The following is a 17,548-nucleotide window of genomic DNA, read 5'->3' on the forward strand; positions in this document are numbered from 1 at the left end:
ACCACCTCAGGGACTGGACCATGACCCAGACGAGGTCTTTATACCCCACCCTCCCTCTTCACACCCCATCTGAAACCACTCAGGAGCCAGGGATCATGTCTTGGTTTATGAAGCCATACAGAGAAGATGAGGAAGCCAGGAAGAACCTTAGGGTAGGGCTGACAAGGAGGGTAGTGGCCCTATGGGAGAGGCTGAGGGGTGGCTGCTGGCCTCAAGGTGGGCAAGAGACTGGTAGCTTCTTAACTGGATGGTCCACACGAGCTGTGATTGGGTACTTGGCGATACCACAGCTGTTGTTTCCCCGGAATAGCCTGAAGTAGCCCTAGAAAGTTAGGGGCTGTCAGTGCCGGAAGGCAGAGAAGAAACTAGTCTGCCCCTTCGCCACCCCACTCCACGCACCTTCTCACCCCATTCGGCTCCCCAGGAGTTCTTCAGGATCCAGTATGGCACAGAGCGGTGAGGTTTGCGAGACTGGGACAAGAGTGTCCCTGACTGTATGCCTTTCTTCTCCTTGCTCTTGCCAAAACCCACCAGCAGGACTGAGTGGTCCACAAGTTGGGGGTCACAGGTAGAGTGTGTGGCCTTGATCACTCCCTTCCGGTAGCCCTGCAGGGGTGGGGGATAGAGCAGCTGAGTCTGAGGCTGTCTCTTCCATATGCCCCTTCTCTCTTTCCCCTCCTCCACCCACCTGCAGTAGCTTCATGTTGATAGTCACAGTGATAGGGCCATGGGTAGCCAGGTAGCCTGCAATGACTGGAAATGGACAATCACTAAAGATTCTTGAGTACACCATCAAGCCCTGCCTCCCCTGAGGCTGCTGGGGAATAGACTTTAATTGTGTCTCCCATGGCCAGGCTTGTCTGCCTCCATTCTGGTTTCTGCCCCCCCCCCCCCATGTCCACCCTGGTCATACCCTGCTCGTTACTGGACAACATGGTGAAATCTTGGATCCAGGCCACCTTCTTGTACTTCTTGGCTAGGCACCCGTTGGGGTTGGGGTGCCCCTGGAATGGGTAATCCTTTTTGCTGGCCAGGCCACCTGAAGACAAGCAAGACCAGGAAGGAGGCTTGGAGGCCGAACACCCTCCATCCCCACTGCCCTCCCACAAGGCCTGGTACTCAACTGTTGTTGAGGACAGTTACATATGCATCCCACACAAAGCCACCCTTGCAGCCATTTCCACAGCGGTCACAGTCCAGCAGCTCTGGGGCAGAAAGGGACAAAGGTGAGCTGGCCCCGAGATCCTCCATCTTTCCCTGTCACACACCTCCTCCTGCCATACCCTGCACAGAGACTTCCACAAACTGGCGATACTTGATGCGCCACAGGGCCTCGATGTTATCCGCTGCTGCTATGGCCCAGCAGCACCTGCAGTCTTGCTGAGTGGAAGAGGGTGGGGCAGGTAAGGCATCAAGGCCTCAACCTCATTCCCCCTCCTGGGGTAGGTTGGGCCAAACTGGGTTGGGGCAGATACCTGGTTCTTGATCGATGAGATGATGTTTGCTGCCTTACGCCAGTCACAGGTAGAGGGCACTGATTCACCCCACTTTTCAGATCCTGCCTTTTTGGCTATGTTGGGGATCCTTTCGGGTGCCCTCTGCTGCCCGTATAGCTGGCCAAACTCCTCCTCTGGGGACAAACAGGGTCACAGAGGCCACAGATTTGACACTCCTATATTCTCCCTTTCCAGCTGACCTTGGCTCTTCCCATTTCTTTTTTTTGTTTGTTTGTTTTTTGGAGCTGAGGACTGAACCCAGGGCCTTGTGCTAGCACTCTACCACTGAGCTAAATCCTCAACCCCGGTGCTTCCCATTTCTTTTTTTTTTTTTTTTTTAAAGATTTATTTATTATGTATAGTGTTCTGCTTGCCTGTATCCCTCCCTGCATGCCAGAAGAGGGCGCCAGATCTCATTACAGGTGGTTGTGAGCCACCATGTGGTTGCTGGGAATTGAACTCAGGATCTCTGGAAGATCAGCTGGTGCTCTTAACCTCTGAGCCACCTCTCCAGCCTTCCCATTTCTATGATACCTTCAGAGGCATCAGGCAAGGATGCTGAGGCCTCGAGAGGTCCAGCTTGTTTGAATGTAATCTCTGTGCCTTCTGCCCCTGGCCTGTGAGCCAAGCTGGGACACAGGCTATAGAGTTCCTTCCTTGTGCTCTGGGATTTGGGGCAGTCACCAGGCTGGTCTTGAGAGGGGAAGATTTGCTCTGTCCATCTGCCAGACACCCTACCCATGACCTATGGGCTAGGAGGTCTCTGGTACCTGTGAGGTCACTGAATGGAGTCTCCCCAAACTCTGCCGTGCCCAAGTCTTCCTCCTGCAGCCGTTGAGCCTGGGCCAGGTTGTGTGCAAAGATGTCCAGACGGCGAGCATATTCTAGACCAAAAAGGAGCTATTGCAGGCTGGTCTCAGAGCAGGAAGTGGCCACTGGTTGGGTCACCCACACCCACCCAGGTGAGTGCTGGCCCTTTCCTATAGCCCCCACCACTACCACCCCACTGCAAGAACGTGGTTATCCAGCCCACATGAGGTTAGAACTTCCCCCAGAGGCACCAAGAGGCCCACTGAAGGAGGAAGCTGAGAAAGTCCTCTGTAGGCCGTAACACGGAAAGTTAAAATGGCTGGAGATAGGTTTCCTGTACCTGTGGGCTGCACCATCCCTGCCTCCTCTTCACACATTTGACCACAGGTATGGGGGATGAGTGCGTGGGGGGTGGGGATGGAGCATGGCAGCACGTATGCATACACACACACACACACACACACACACACACACACACACACACGCATGACCTTTTGTGGGAGATGAAATTCGGAGCAAAAGCAGGAACAGCTGGTAACTTGGGGCAGAGCCAGGATAAACAGGGCAAGGATGGGGGACAGAGAGCTGCCCACTTGGAGATAAAATGAGTATTCTTGGGGATTTGCTAATTGAAAATGTGACGAGATGGTGGTCCTCCACTCCCTGCCTGGAGTCACAGTTAGGTGACTGCAGAGTGAGGATTATTCCATGCCCATCATACTTTAGGGAAGCCAAGGAGTACAGTGTGGACCCCGTTTCTCACTCAGTACCCTGGGTCAGGTCTTTCCCCATCCCAGGCCATGAGTTCATCTCTTAAGTAGGCAAAGGAAACGAGACTGGAAACATCTGTGCCCATGATACCTGCCGGGTTTGAGTAGCTCCGGTTGTACTTGATCTGGAACAGCTTGAAGACCTCTATCAGCTCCAGTGGGTGGGGACCTGCATCCTGGCAAGGAGCCAAAGTGGGGAGCGGTACAGGAAAGAATTATTGTAAACTTATCCTTGTACCCAACCAAGGTACAAGGACAGGGCTAAGGGGTCATCAGTCATTCTCTCCTTTTCTCAATGTGAGCAACCACATGTTAGCTTCACCTGCTTCCTCTGAGAAATGGGAAAGATAAAGCCACACAGGACAGCTCATCCTGTAACTGAACGCTCATTCTAGCATTTGAGAGGCTGAGGCAGGAAGACAGCTGAGTGTTCTAAGTCAGTGAAGCCAGCCTGGGCTACACAGTTAAAGGCCAACTTGGGCTACAAAGTGAGCCCCTCCCCCCCATTTTTTTTTAGACAGGGTCTTTACATAGGTAGTCTTGTTTGTCCTGGAACTCACTATGTAGACCAGGCTGGCCTCAAACTCACAGAGATCCTCCTGCCTCCATTCCCTGTGAGATCCTGTCTTAAGAAAATTTCAGCCGGGCGGTGGTGCCGCACGTCTTTAATCCCAGCACTTGGGAGGCAGAGCCAGGCAGATCTCTGTGAGTTCGAGGCCAACCAGGTCTCCAAAGGGAGTTCCAGGAAAGGCACCAAGCTACACAGAGAAACCCTGTCTCAAAAAAACAAAAACAAAACCAAAAAAACCAAAAAAACAAAAAAGAAAATTTCAAAGCAAGAGAAAAATATACCAGTTCATAAAGAGAAGACCCCAGGCATGGGCCGGGCTGGGAAAGACATGGAGAGCAAGTTAGAAGCATTTACCTTGGTGAGGAGGGAGCCACTGAGGACTTGGCCTGCTGTCAACAAGGCCAGAAAGTAGGAGAGGTGGGCAGCCAGTGTCATGGTGCAGACAAGAATGCTGGGGGCAGGAAGCAAGGCAGACCAAGTTGGAAAGGGCGGAGCTGGAGAAACCACGAGGGGAAACCAGGCTTGGGGTAGAGGTAGACCCTCCTCCCACCTGACCGGCTGTCCCCCACCAACTTCTTTTCAATAGCAGCTCTTGGCTACCCTGTTCCAGGCCATTCTGGGGAATATAAATACAAATCTCTCGTTAAGGAGACAGGAAGGTAGATCCAAGTGGACAGCCATGATGGAAAACCTAGACAGGACAAGCTACATGTCTGGTGTTCAGACAGGGATGAGTCCCCTTTAGGGACTCAGTCTTGCTATTCCTGGGAAACCCAGTCAACATAAGGCCACTTTCTTTAAGAAACCTTCTCTGTCTGAGACCCCAGCCTTGGGTATAACTGTTTATAGCCCCTTGAGCCTTCTCCACATTTCTGCTCTCTCATCTCCCAACCCCCCAGAAGCATCCAATCTGTCTGTGTCTAGACCATCCGGAAATGTGGGCAGGCTCAATGAGTATTCAGTTAGTTTGGGTTGTTTTGTTCATTTGATGTTGTTGAGACAGAGTCTCACTATGCAACCCTGGCTGGTCTAAAACTCTCTATCGGTGTAGACCAGGCTAACCTTAAATTCACAAATATTTGCTTGCCTCTGCCTGAGTTCTGGGATTAAAGGTGAGTGCTATCATACCAGGCAGTTTGGGGGTTCTTTTGTGAGGGAAGGAACTGGGTCTCATGTAGCCCAGGGTGGCCTTAAACTCCTTAGGAAGACCTTCAATGTCAGACCCTTCTGCTTAGACCTGAGAACTTTGACTCCAGATGTCAGTGCGTATTGGATAACCATGACCGGAAGCTGATAGATTACAGACGTCAGTGTGTATTAGTTGACTGAAAACTTGTAGTCAGCTTCTGTCCCATCTCTTCCTCGACATGGTCTGTGAATGAGGCATAAGACAACAGAAAGTATCACAGAAAAATCAAGCCCAAAGCTTGTGTGGTCAGGACTGGGCAGCGCCTTCATACCTGTTAACTGCTGCCTCCGTTCTGAGTGGACCCTTGGGCTGCTCTTCCCTCCGCCCCCACCCCCAACCTCCAGACTGGCCAGAACCAGGAACAGGTGCAAAGAGCTGGCTTTCTAGGGTTTGTGGTTGAGATGAAGGAGGAGGGGTCTGTCCCTGGGAGTCACCCATTTACATGCTTTCTACCTCATCTCTTCCTTAGGAATTGTCTCAGAATTGTTATGTTCTCCTTATCTCTCCCTGGGACAGTAAGTTGAGGGACTGTTTAAAAAATAATGCTGAAAGGACTGGAGAGATGGCTCAGTGGTTAAGAACACAGGCTGCTCTTGCAGAGGACCCAGGTTCAATTCCCAGCACCTACAGGGCAGCTCACAACTGTCTGTAACTCCAGTTCCAGAAGACCCAACAGGCAAAACAAAACACCAATGCACATTTTAAAAAAAAATTAAAAAATAATGCTAAGGAGAGAGAGAGAAGGGGAAAACAAGTAAAAAATAATGCTGCTTTCATTAAAATGCAGCAGACAGGATGTCAACAGATGCCTAGCCCAATGGCCCCGGAGCCCAATCACGTGCCTCCAAGTGCATCTTGTGCTGTGTGGGTCCCATGTAGGTGCCATACAACATCATTCAGGCTCTGTCTTGTGGAAGGCTAAAAGGAAGGGCTGGGCCTTTTCCCTATCCCTTCCATCTCTCAAATGTGATCTCCGCAAGGACAGGTTTGATGTGTTTTGGGCAGTGCTGTGTCCTTGGCGCCTGGCACGTGTGATCAGCGGTGGCCACTCACAAGCATGGAAAATTAATGAATGGCTCTCCCTCCTTGATCACTGACTCATGTCTGCCCTGTTGCTTCTGCGTAGCAAGCAGACGGGGCCAGGCAATGAGCCCAGGAACCTCATTTATGTTTTAGGAAAGAGAAAGCAACCACATAGGAAGCTTCAGAGAGACTTGATGAGGCTAGACAGTGAGGCTAGGCAGTCATTTGGGTGGCAGAGGTCAGAGGAAGCCTTTGGGAAGGCAGCTCCAAGGGCAGGAGGATTGGGCTTAATGGTACAAAATCAGAGGTTCATGCCCAAGTTGGAGTCATCGATTATGCTTTGAGTCATCTCCCTCTGGGTCTGAGTGCCTCTGAAGGGCAGCACCGGTTCTTCAGGGGATGACACTCCAAGAGCCTGGCCAAGTGTTCACGTGATAGCTCCTTCTCATTCTAATATGGACAAGGTTTAGTCTTAGAGTCAGGGGGACTTGAGTTCTAATATTGTTCTTGTTACTTTGGTGGCACCTGGGACCAATCTGTCAGCCCCTGTCATCTGTGGAGGAGCAGTAATATCCTAGCTCCGGCTTCACAAGAGCATGTGGAGTGTCCTGGCCAGTGCCTGGGATGGTTAGATCTGGATAATCAGGAGTTTTTATTTGCATTAGTAACAGCTTTAGTAGGTGATTATTGTGGCTTATGCCTTTAATTCCAGCACATGGAAGCTGAGAGAAGAGGCTTTCCAGGTGTTCAAGGCTAGCCTGTTTTCATAGGAAGTTCCAGACCAGCATGGGCTATATGAGACCCTATTTCATACAGCAAGAACAAGCAGATTAACTGAGATGTAAATCACTTACTGTGCAATTTATCTTTTTGGTTTTGGGATTTTGTTGTTGTTGTTGTTTTGTTTTGTTGTTTTCGAGACAGGGTCTCACTATGTACCTCTGGCTGTCCTGGAACTCACTATTTAGACTAGGCTGGCCTTGAACTCACAGAGATATACTTGCCTCTGCCTCTGCCTCTGCCTCTGCCTCTGCCTCTGCCTCTGCCTCTGCCTCCCAGGAGCTGGAATTAAAGTCATATACCACATTGCCCAGCTGCAACTTACCTTTAATATTATATATATATATATATATATATATATATATATATATATATATATATATATATATATATATATTGTGTGTGTGAATATATATACATATATATATATATATATTGTGTGTGTGAATATATAGATGTGTGTGTAACACACACACACACACACACACACATATGTAATCTAGTGTAGTGGCCCACACCTTTAATCCTAGCACTCAAGAAGCAGAAGCAGGTGGATCTCTGCATTGGAGACCAGTCTGGTCTAGAGTGAGTTCTAGGACAGCCAAGGCTGTGTAAAGAGACCCTATCTGAAAACAAACAAACAAAAAATTGGTGTGTGTGTGTGTTTCTATATTTGAGACAGGATCTCTCTTTGGACATCTGCTTGCCTCCCCTCCCCAAGTGCTGGGATTAAAAGCTTATGCCACCAGGTCAGGTTCTTTTTCTTTCTTTTTCTGTTTCCACCAGCAGGGCTTTGAGATTGGCCTGATTGGCGATGGGGAATGAAGAAGTAACAGACATGCATACTGACTGAAAACCTGGGGATCCGGTGGGCCATGTGTTCTGAGGGAGACATACCTGCAGCCTGGAAACACAGCTAGTTTCTTACTTGAGCTGAGGGAGGACAGTTAGCTAATCTCCTTAGGGGGTCTCTGGAGGGGAGCAACCTCAGGCTTCAGTCATCTGGGCTTTCAAAATGCACACAATGTGGGCATCCACACTCTCACGCTCAGGAAGGCTTTGCCATTCCTCTGAGCCTGACCTGGAGCAGGCTCTGCCATTCCTACAGGTCTTAGTGACAGGGTGGGGGGGGGGGGCTTTGACATGGCTATGCTAATATCATTAATACACGTTCCCTCAGGACTTCATCTGCTCCCCACACTTTTCTTTTTTGCCTCTCCGTGCTTTGTTCTACGTGTGTGTGTGTGTGTGTGTGTGTGTGTGTGTGTGTGTGTGTGTGTGTCTGGGTTACTGGGATTGAACCTTGGGTCTTTTTTTTTTTTTTTTTTTTTTTGGTTTTTCGAGACAGGGTTTCTTTGTAGCTTTGGAGCCTGTCCCTGGACTAGCTCTGTAGACCAGGCTGGCCTCGAACTCACAGAGATCCACCTGCCTCTGCCTTCCGAGTGCTGGGATTACAGGCGTGCACCACCACTGCCCTGGTGAACCTTGGGTCTTGGTGACTGATAAACAAGCAGGTACTACTGAGCTACACCCCTAGCCCTCTATTGCTTAAAAATAAATAAGACAGCTGGAAAAATGGCTCCAGTATTCCTCTTTCAGATGACCTGAGTTTGATTCTCAACACCCACATCAGGCAGCTCACAACTGCCTGTAACTCCAGATCTAGAGAACACCTCTGGCCTCTGTGGACATCTATACTCAGGTGTACATACCTATACACAGATGCAGACATATACATGTCATTAAAAATAAATAATTTTTTTTTTCTAAAAAGCTGGGGAGATGGCTCAGTGGGTAAGGTGCTTGTCACAGAACATGAGGGCCTGAGTTCAGATCCCCTGCACTAGCAGAAAAGCCAATTGGGGTGGTGATGGCTGTCTAACCCCAGTGCTGGAAGACCTGGGAGGTGGAGACACGCGGGCCCTGAGAGCACACTGGCCAACCAGTCTAGTGGAAACAGTGAACTCCAGATTCAGTGACAGACCCTGTCTTAACACATAAGGTGGACAGCAATAGCCCACACCAGCATATAGGCACACAAGAGTATACTACACACAGACAATTAAATGAAATGAAGCAGATTTGACAAAAAAAAAAAAAAAAAAAAAAATCATGGCAGAGCTGGGCATGGTGGCGCACGCCTTTCATCCCAGCAGCTGGGAGGCAAGGCAGGTGGATCTCTGTGAGTTCAAGACCAGCCTGGTCTACATAGTGGGTTCCAGAGCAGCCAGAGCTCTTTTGTAAGAACCTGTCTCAAAAAGAAAAAAAAAAAAAAGATGGGAAGAGGTTGAGTAAGGGAAAGGAAGGTCGGGCTATTGCCGCAAGCAGTACAGGCCAGGCACGGGAACCCTGGACACGCAGTCCTTTCCCGTCTAGTCCCGCCCTGAGACGTGGGCAACGCGAAGTCCCGCCCGTTCGCCCCTTCCTGGGAGCTCGAGGCACCCAGACTCCGCCCTCAAGGCATGATCTCTGCTGGGGACGGAGGCGGAAACTGGGTGGGGGACCTGGGTGGGAAGAGGGTCGGGAAAGGGCTGGCACCGCGCCCTAGTGTCCTCTGTGCCCAAGTTCAAGCTTGCCCGGGGCGGGGGGGCTTCCATTCATTTCGGGCCAAGACAATTGCTGCCCTCGGCCCACACTAGTGTCGCTTAGCGCAGGCGGCAGGCCCAGGGGAAGGAGTGCCCAGAGGAGAGAGACCACCTGGAGGCCGTGGAGCTATGGGCAGAGGGAGCTGGACAATTAATTTTATGTCTGGGCGAGAGTCCGGAAACCTTGCGTGAAGTTTTGAGGCCATCTAAGTGACGGTGTGGGAGCCCAGGCTAAAACTCTGGAAGTAGTAGAATTGGAGGTTTGAGAATTAAATGCCTAGTCTGTTCTGAGAGGTGCAGAATCAGGGTCTGGATGCTTAGCTCCAGCCGAGGTGCGCGTGCACAGCATGGGGTTCTGGGGACCCAGGTTAGAGAGGGTCTAGGTGGACAGGATGACATTTGAGGGAGGGTCTGGGGTCACCAGGTGAGCTTGGGAGCCAAACATCAAGGTCAGCTTGCCCAAGGACCCAAGCTTTGGGGGAACTCTGGCCGGGCGCCCGCAGGCGGCTCCAGGCGGCGCCGCGGGGGACCGGGTGGGGGCCTGTGGCCGGCTCCGGGCGGAGAAGCCGGGGGGTCGGGGTCCCTCCCCCCTGGCGCGGGCTCAGGAATCCGCCGAAGGGCGGGCGGAGGCGCCGGGGTGGGCCGCGGCGGGCGGGGGGCGCTTCCTGGGGCCGCGCGTCCAGTGAGCTGCGCGGTCCGTCCGTCCGCCCGCCCGCAGGCGCTGCCGGAGTCCACGAGTGAGTGGCCGCGGCGGAGGGAGGGCGCGGGCCGTGTCGCGGCCGAGTCCGCGCCACCGAGCCGCGAGGCCTGCGCTCCACGACTCGCGGGGCGGGGGCGGGGGCGGGGCGGGGCGGTCCGGGATTGCGGGCCTGAGCCCCGGGCCTGCCGGAGGACTCGGCCCCCAGCTCTGCAAGGCTCCGGCGCTCCCCACACCGTCCTGAGACGAGACAGCTGGGAACCCAGGCTTCCCTTCCTGATACAGGGAATGGGGGGTGTCGTGGCAGAGGCCCCTGACCCCTGCCCACCACCTCCCAGCCCCAGGATGCCCCCTTTTGCCTCCTGCCTCCCCGGGTCTTTACTGCTCTGGGCGCTTCTGCTGCTGCTCCTGGGAGCAGCGTCTCCGCAGGATTCCGAAGAGCCGGACAGCTACACGGTGGGGACTGTGGGGCCACCAGCTTGGGATGGGATGGGAAAGATAGCGGGACCAGGATCCCGGGGTGGCTGCTCTGGGGAAGGTTCTCCCCTGCTTGGTTGGTGGAAGGCTGGGGGCCATTGTGTGGAGCTGACCTGAGTCTGACTGAGCTCAGGCCCTGGTTTTGGCCTGGCTAGTTGGAGGAGACTGCCAGGGTGGTCACTGGCCACATCGGGTTCCCTTCCAGGAGTGTACAGATGGGTATGAGTGGGACGCAGACAGCCAGCACTGCCGGGGTGAGTATGCCTGGGGTAGCCATCTCCAGGAACTGGGAAGGGGACCATTGTTTCCCAGGGATACCCTGTCTCCTAGAGCACTGCAGGAACCTGATGGCCTTTTCACTGTCCAGCTTGGCTGTCTTGTGCCACTCGCTTAGGAGCCCTACCCCTTCAAGAAGCCCAACAGACTGAGCCTCTATCTGCAGTAGGCTAGAGAGCCCCTGGCGATTGCCCACCGAGAGGGAAATATGCACACCTTCCCTGAACTGCTTTCTACTCTTAGCCCAGCTCTTTATCCCAGTGCAACCTGGGAGAGCAGTACATACACTCTGTGGGTCAGGAGGCCTGCAAATTACTTTGGGCAGAGGTAAAGGCAGGGTTTTGAGGAGGGATGGAAACTCCCTTGGAGGCCGGAGAAAAGGGACGGCAGTGGAAATAGGTGGCCCTACTCCCAGTCCTGCAAATTCCTGGGAGGGGTTCTGGGTCAGCAGCCTTAGTTTGCTGAGCAGAGAGAAAGCCTTGCTCTGTTGCTCAGCTTAGAGAAGCCAAGTTGGGCTTCTGCCTCCCACTACCTCCAGGGCCAGCCCAGGTGACTGGCTGTGCCCAGCAGGCCCCTCTCTGCAGATGTCAATGAGTGCCTGACCATCCCTGAGGCCTGCAAAGGTGAAATGAAATGCATCAACCACTACGGGGGCTATTTGTGTCTGCCTCGATCTGCTGCTGTCATCAATGACCTACATGGTGAAGGACCTCCGCCACCAGTGCCCCCTGCTCAACACCCCAATCCTTGCCCACCAGGCTATGAGCCTGATGAACAGGAGAGCTGTGTGGGTAAGTGGGGAGCCATGCTGGCTGGCACCTGGGCTTCCAGACCTCTTACCAGTGTTTTTTTTTTTTTTTTTTTTTTTAATTAATTAATTGTACTTAGTGTACAGAGTAACAGGTTTTTATGGTGGTATCATCTGACATACTTCATATTTGATATTTGTTTTAATCCTCCTACTGTCCCTTTTTGTTGGTTTGTTTCTTGTTTTGGTTTTTGTTTTGTTTTGTTTTTGAGACAGGGTTTCTCTGTGTGTAGCCCTGGCTGCCCTGGAACTCATCCCGTAGACTAGGCTGGCCTAGAACTCACAGAGATCTGTCTTCCTCTGCCTCCCAAGTGCTGACTACTAGTATTAAAGGCATGCGCCACCACTGCCCAGCTGTGTGTGTGCTTTGTGTTTTGAGACAGAGTCTCTGGGCTTGATCCCTTCACCACATAAAACAAATGTGGTGCACACTTTAAATCCCACCACTAGGGAAGGTAGAAGCAGGAAGATCAGAAATTAAAGGTTATCCTCAGTCGTATAAGGAGTTTGAAACCAACCTGAGCTACATATTGCAAAAGCATTAATGAATTCACAAAATAATAAGGTAATTTTCCACACTAAATACTGCAAACTTCATGCTCCTTCCTTGCTGAGGGAAGACTCTGGCTCCTCAGAAAGATGTCCAAATCCTCACCTGCTGCAGCCCGGTGCATGGTCTGCTGGCCCAGGAAGTCTCTAGCGGCTCCCTCACTTCCTGTGCAGACCTGCAGGAGCTCTGCTCACGGCCTCTGCCGGCTTTTTGCTCTGGACCCAACCTTGAGGACCATTAGCCTTGGAGGAGGGAAGATCCTGGTCTAGAGTCAGCTAAGGGATGTAAATGGACAAATCTTTATTTATGTGTATTTATTTAAAGACAGGATCTCACTATGCAGCTCTAGCTGGATTGGAACTCACAGGGATTCTCCTGCCTCTGCCTCACGAGTGCTAGAATTAAAAGTGTGTGCCACCAGACCCTACAAGGCTTTGTTTTATATGCTCACCTAGTGGGTGCTTTTCCTGGTGCCCCCTGGTGGACTGTGTTTTTGTGCTGTTGGGAGGGCCTATGTCACATGTTCGCGTTTTTGTCGCCAACTACCCATGCACCCATGCGAATGACGTCCAGTATGGGCCAGCTCCTCCTAAAATGAGGTCCCTGACATGGTCAATAACCTACGGGACTCCAGGTAAGGGCTGAATGGTGTCTCTCACAGATGTGGACGAGTGTGCCCAGGCTTTGCATGACTGTCGCCCTAGCCAGGACTGTCATAACCTGCCTGGCTCCTACCAGTGCACCTGCCCTGATGGTTACCGGAAAATTGGGCCGGAATGTGTGGGTGAGTTCAGAGAATGGCTTTCCCAGTTCTTGTTTTGTGACTTTGGTCTGGCTCTTGACCTAATGCCTTATCTTTATCCCAGTCCTCTGCTACTGGTGCCGTCCTGTCACTAGACACAGAAGACTAAATGTGGGTGGCTCAACTCAGCTCTCAGGCAAAGCCAGGAGTGAGCATGGCTGCAGAGGCTTCTGCCTCGGCCTGTTCAGGCCCCACCTGACTTGCGCCCTGCTCTCCCTCCCCTGCCTCCATCTCAGACATAGACGAGTGTCGTTACCGTTATTGCCAGCACCGATGTGTGAACCTGCCAGGCTCCTTTCGCTGCCAGTGTGAGCCGGGATTCCAGTTGGGACCTAACAACCGCTCTTGTGTGGGTGAGGCTCTGGGGTCCTGGGTAGAGAGGTGTGGGGTGGGGCAGAATCTCCTTCCTGAGCCTGAGTAGGGTGGGGCTCTGGGCTGGGCCTCTGCTTTTACCTTTTTTCTCTGGCACCCTCAGATGTGAATGAGTGTGACATGGGAGCCCCGTGTGAGCAACGCTGCTTCAACTCCTATGGGACCTTCCTGTGTCGTTGTAACCCAGGCTATGAGCTGCACCGCGATGGCTTCTCCTGCAGTGGTGAGAGTCCACTGGGGTACTGGGTCGTGAGTGCACTGGTTCCCCCAGGACTTGCCACATTCTGGACCAACTCCAGCCACGGAGTTATTTGTTTTGAGGCTTGCTTCCATGTCTCATTCTCTGCACCTACAGACCTCCATGTACTCCATCCTAAGCTGGCTGCTGGGCACTCCCAGCTTGGTGGGGATGGTATGTTAGGCCCTACTGAAGCTTGTTGGAGAGACAGGGAAGGATATGGGTGCCAGTCTTCCTGGAAGTTGAGTTGACTTACACTGGAATCCTGTACTAGGACACATCTCTCTTCTTTCTGGGTACATTTCTACCATAAACAGGTTATTTGGAATATGGAGAGGGACCACGATAATAGGCTTTGTTAACTCAAGCAGCAAAAGTGGGACACCCACTTTTTATAAAAAACTTACATGCTCAGTCTCATTTAATCTGGTTAATGATGACTTATTTTTGCCAACACTAATATTCCTCCAGGTGTTGGCAGGATTGTAAAAAGCAAGCAGACAGCCCAGAGAAAATGGTGACTTTCATCTTTCTACTTACAGAGATGATTTGTCAAAGTTCAGACAGACGAGATGAGATGAGGCCAGGGCTTGAACCCAGGCCTCTCATCATGTCACCTGGCATGCCCTCCATTTATTTAATTTAATTTAATTTATTTATTTTGGTTTTTCGAGACAGGGTTTCTCTGTTTAGCTTTGCGCCTTTCCTGGAACTCACTTGGTAGCCCAGGCTGGCCTCGAACTCACAGAGATCCGCCTGGCTCTGCTTCCCGAGTGCTGGGATTAAAGGCGTGCGCCACCACCATCCGGCGCCCTCCATTTATTTTATGCTCTGCTGTGAAACACATTGTTGGTGCTCAGATGTGTGAAAGGAACAAAAACAGACATGTGCTGCATGTGGCGTGCACACACTGCAGAAGTCTGGGTATTCTGACTGTAGATTGCAGCTTAGGCCTCTAGGACTCCTCCAGTCCAGCCTACTCATTTGACTGGCATGGAAATGGACCTTTCCTAAAACTACTTAGTAGGACTTAGGCCCAAACCTTTAGAATCCTGGTGCCTTTTGATACAGAGTCTAGATAACCCTGGCTCTCCTGAAGCTCTCTATATAGACCAGACTAGCCTACAGAGACCTGCTGAGTAGTGCTGGGATCAAAGGCACAGGCCACCGTGTTGGGCTGGTGTGTTGTTTTGAAATATTCTTAAAGTCCTGGGGAAGAGGTCCCTTGTGAGCTGGAAGGTCTGCTTGTTCTTGTTTTGAGACAGGATCTCACTCTGTAGCCCTGGCTGGCCTAGAGTCTCTTATGTAGACCAGGCTTGCCTCAAACAGATATGATTGCCTCTGCTTCCCAACTGTTGTGATCAAATACCGTTTGTTTCGTTTTTGTCCTTTTTTCTTTTTAATAAGAGGATCGAAGGGTCTTTCTCCCTCTCTCTGTTTTTTTTTTTAAAGGCTTTATTTTTATTTATTTGTTTGTTTACCTGAATGTATGTTAGTGCCCACAGAGGCCAGAAGAGGGTGTCAGATCCCTTGGGGCTGTAGTTACAGATGGCTGTGAGCTGCCATGTAGGTGCTGGGAATTGAACCTGGGTCCTGTGCAAGAGCAACCAGTGCTCTTAACCACTTGAGCCATCTCCTTGGCTTGTTTTTTGTTTGTTTTTTTTCAGGACAGGGTTTCTCTGTGTAGCTTTGGAGCCTGACCTGGAACTCTCTTTGTAGACCAGGCTGGCCTCGAACTCAGAGATCTGCCTGCCTCTGCTTCCAGAGTGCTGGGATTAAAGGCACGCGCCACCACCGCTCAGTACCCATTTGTTTTTTGCGGCAGGATCTTGTTATGTAGCCCTGCCTGGCCTTGAACTTGCTATATAATCCTGGCTGGACTCCGTGTGGACAAGCTAGCCTTGAACTTGATATAATCCTCCTGCCTTTACCTCCCAAGTGCTGGGATTATAGACATTCAGCAACATGCCGTCTCTATTCTGTTTTCTTTTTCCTTCTCCCTTTCTGCTGGGATGGAACATAGAACCTCCAGTGTGTTAGGCAAGTACTCTCCCACTGAGTTATCCCCCAGCCCCTCTGACCTCTGAAACAGTCAGTCCTCCTGAGCATTATGGGTTTACCTCACCCCTTCTCTCTCCCCACACCCAGCCTTACTGGGGGGCTGGGCTCTCTGTGTCGGGGGACTTAGTTGTGAAGACCACCTTTGGCCCAGGGTCCTCACCCCCACCCTCCCTCAGATATCGATGAGTGCAGCTACTCCAGTTACCTCTGCCAGTATCGCTGTGTCAATGAGCCAGGCCGCTTCTCCTGTCACTGCCCACAAGGCTACCAGCTGCTGGCCACGAGGCTCTGCCAAGGTACCGGTGCTTCAGGTGGGTGGGGTTTTAGAGTCTGGTAGCTTACTCTCAGCCCCAGAGTCCAACCTCACCTCCCTTGGCACAGACATTGACGAGTGTGAATCAGGTGCACACCAATGTTCTGAGTCCCAAACCTGTGTGAACTTCCATGGGGGCTACCGCTGTGTGGACACCAACCGTTGTGTGGAGCCCTATGTCCAAGTGTCGGACAAGTGAGTCAACCTGATGGCAGTTTCCAGCAGTAACTACAATTCCCAGAGGTCTGTGGGGGCTAACTGGTTTAATCAGGCTGGTGAGTACCCATGATGTCTCATGGGAGTTATAGTCTTACATGCGTGGGTTTTCCTCTTTAGGATGGGAATTTGGGAAACGGGCCCTCATTCCCATCATGTCTTGGGATCTCTAGCCGCTGCCTCTGCCCTGTCTCCAACCCCCTGTGTCGAGAACAACCTTCATCCATTGTACATCGCTACATGAGCATCACCTCGGAGCGAAGTGTACCTGCGGATGTGTTTCAGATCCAGGCAACCTCTGTCTACCCTGGTGCCTACAATGCCTTTCAGATCCGTGCTGGAAACACACAAGGGGACTTCTACATCAGGGTAAGGTGCTTCTCTGCTCACACCCAGTTGACTTCAATAATCTAAAGTAGAATGCCTGAAGCCATTTAAATGGGAGCTGCCCTAGGAGGCTGAGCTCCCGTTGGAAGTCAGAGATTTCAACATTTCCAGGCAATTCTAGGGATTAATGGGGTTTGAGTCCCAGCATTGGTTTCTCCTCTTCGGCTTAGACATCCTTATCCACCAAACAGGAAATACGGTTCCTGCAGGGCTGGTATCAGAGACTCAAGCTTTGCTGGCAAGGGGAAGACAGCTGGTGTAGTTGTAAGGACCTTGAACCCCTGGTCCTTAATGCTGTCTCCAGCATCGAGGTGTCTAGCATCAAAACTTATTTCTTCTTTCAGATTGCTTTGGGACTGGTGCCACAGCACCATGGCAGAACACGTGCTTACCATTCTGGCTCTTAGTTCCTTCCCCAGCCTTGTAACAATGACTGACAGACAGAGACTTGAATACTTTGAAGGGGGAAGTGGCCAGCCTACATCACCAAATGCCCATCATTTCCAAAACTTGAGTCATCAGGTAGTCATGGAGGAAAGTCGAGGTGTTGAAATGGACAGGGTCAGAGGAGAACCAGAGGCAGGGACTTGGGCACTGGAGGGGAAGAGGAATATCAGAGATGGATGAGAACTTGGGCAGCAATCTGGTCAGACAGTTCCCAAGCCTCATGGCCACAGGGCAGGGGGCTGATGCTGGAGTAGGGTCCTGGCTCCTAGGCTAACACAATCTCCGTGTTCTGCAGCAAATCAACAATGTCAGTGCCATGCTGGTTCTTGCCAGGCCAGTGACAGGACCCCGGGAGTATGTGCTGGACCTGGAGATGGTCACCATGAACTCTCTCATGAGCTACCGGGCCAGCTCCGTACTGAGACTCACCGTCTTTGTGGGAGCCTACGCCTTCTGAAGGAGACCTAAAGGGAAGGGTTGGGGGCCCTTTCTTCCTCCCTATCATAGCTTAAGGACCCTGGGGTTTAGGGGTGACTGTTCTGCTTAAAGAGACGATGTGAAGGACAATAAAGGGAGAAAGGAGTCGTAGTGGCCGAGGTGGGTGAGTAACCTCAGCCGGGGAAGGGGCTGGGCTTGTGAAAGCAGCAGGCACCTTTCACCCGCAGGGTCCTCTCTGCATT

At 51.7% G+C, this 17,548-nt stretch overlaps 2 protein-coding genes across 3 annotated transcripts; one reads left to right on the forward strand and one right to left on the reverse strand.

Moving 5' to 3' along the window:
* Positions 1–211: 211 nt before the first annotated feature.
* Positions 212–4,082, reverse strand: Ctsw (cathepsin W). Its single transcript, XM_036190757.1, has 10 exons — positions 4,002–4,082; positions 3,168–3,252; positions 2,267–2,380; positions 1,476–1,630; positions 1,284–1,380; positions 1,125–1,205; positions 914–1,039; positions 689–753; positions 400–606; positions 212–322 (listed from the first exon to the last, which is right to left on the reverse strand). Exons 1-10 carry the CDS (start codon positions 4,080–4,082, stop codon positions 212–214), a joined length of 1,122 nt encoding a protein of 373 aa, XP_036046650.1.
* Positions 4,083–9,861: 5,779 nt separating this feature from the next.
* On the forward strand, positions 9,862–17,456 carry Efemp2 (EGF containing fibulin extracellular matrix protein 2). 2 transcript variants are annotated; one of them, XM_036201986.1, is made up of 11 exons: positions 9,862–9,961; positions 10,260–10,377; positions 10,604–10,652; positions 11,259–11,465; positions 12,694–12,816; positions 13,071–13,187; positions 13,310–13,429; positions 15,682–15,801; positions 15,887–16,013; positions 16,208–16,403; positions 17,164–17,456. In XM_036201986.1, exons 2-11 carry the CDS (start codon positions 10,267–10,269, stop codon positions 17,323–17,325), a joined length of 1,332 nt encoding a protein of 443 aa, XP_036057879.1. In that variant the 5' UTR covers positions 9,862–9,961; positions 10,260–10,266; the 3' UTR covers positions 17,326–17,456. The 2 variants fall into 2 exon arrangements, with proteins under 2 accessions (XP_036057879.1, XP_036057874.1); XM_036201981.1 differs by having other exon boundaries at positions 9,862–10,377.
* The last annotated feature ends 92 nt before the right edge of the window (positions 17,457–17,548 follow it).

Source organism: Onychomys torridus, chromosome 1 (genome assembly GCF_903995425.1).
Source record: "Onychomys torridus chromosome 1, mOncTor1.1, whole genome shotgun sequence".
Taxonomy (NCBI): domain Eukaryota; kingdom Metazoa; phylum Chordata; class Mammalia; order Rodentia; family Cricetidae; genus Onychomys; species Onychomys torridus.

Bases quoted from the DNA above. Each gene is read 5' to 3' on its own strand.
- Efemp2 (XM_036201981.1), top strand. From the start codon at position 10,210: ATGGGGGGTGTCGTGGCAGAGGCCCCTGACCCCTGCCCACCACCTCCC. The intron at 10,378-10,603 runs GTGGGGACTGTG...GTTCCCTTCCAG, and splicing joins AAGAGCCGGACAGCTACACG to GAGTGTACAGATGGGTATGA. The intron at 12,817-13,070 runs GTGAGTTCAGAG...CCTCCATCTCAG, and splicing joins AATTGGGCCGGAATGTGTGG to ACATAGACGAGTGTCGTTAC.
- Ctsw (XM_036190757.1), bottom strand. From the start codon at position 4,082: ATGACACTGGCTGCCCACCTCTCCTACTTTCTGGCCTTGTTGACAGCA. The intron at 1,040-1,124 runs GTTGAGTACCAG...GCTTGTCTTCAG, and splicing joins TGTAACTGTCCTCAACAACA to GTGGCCTGGCCAGCAAAAAG. The intron at 607-688 runs GTGGGTGGAGGA...CCACCCCTGCAG, and splicing joins TCAACATGAAGCTACTGCAG to GGCTACCGGAAGGGAGTGAT.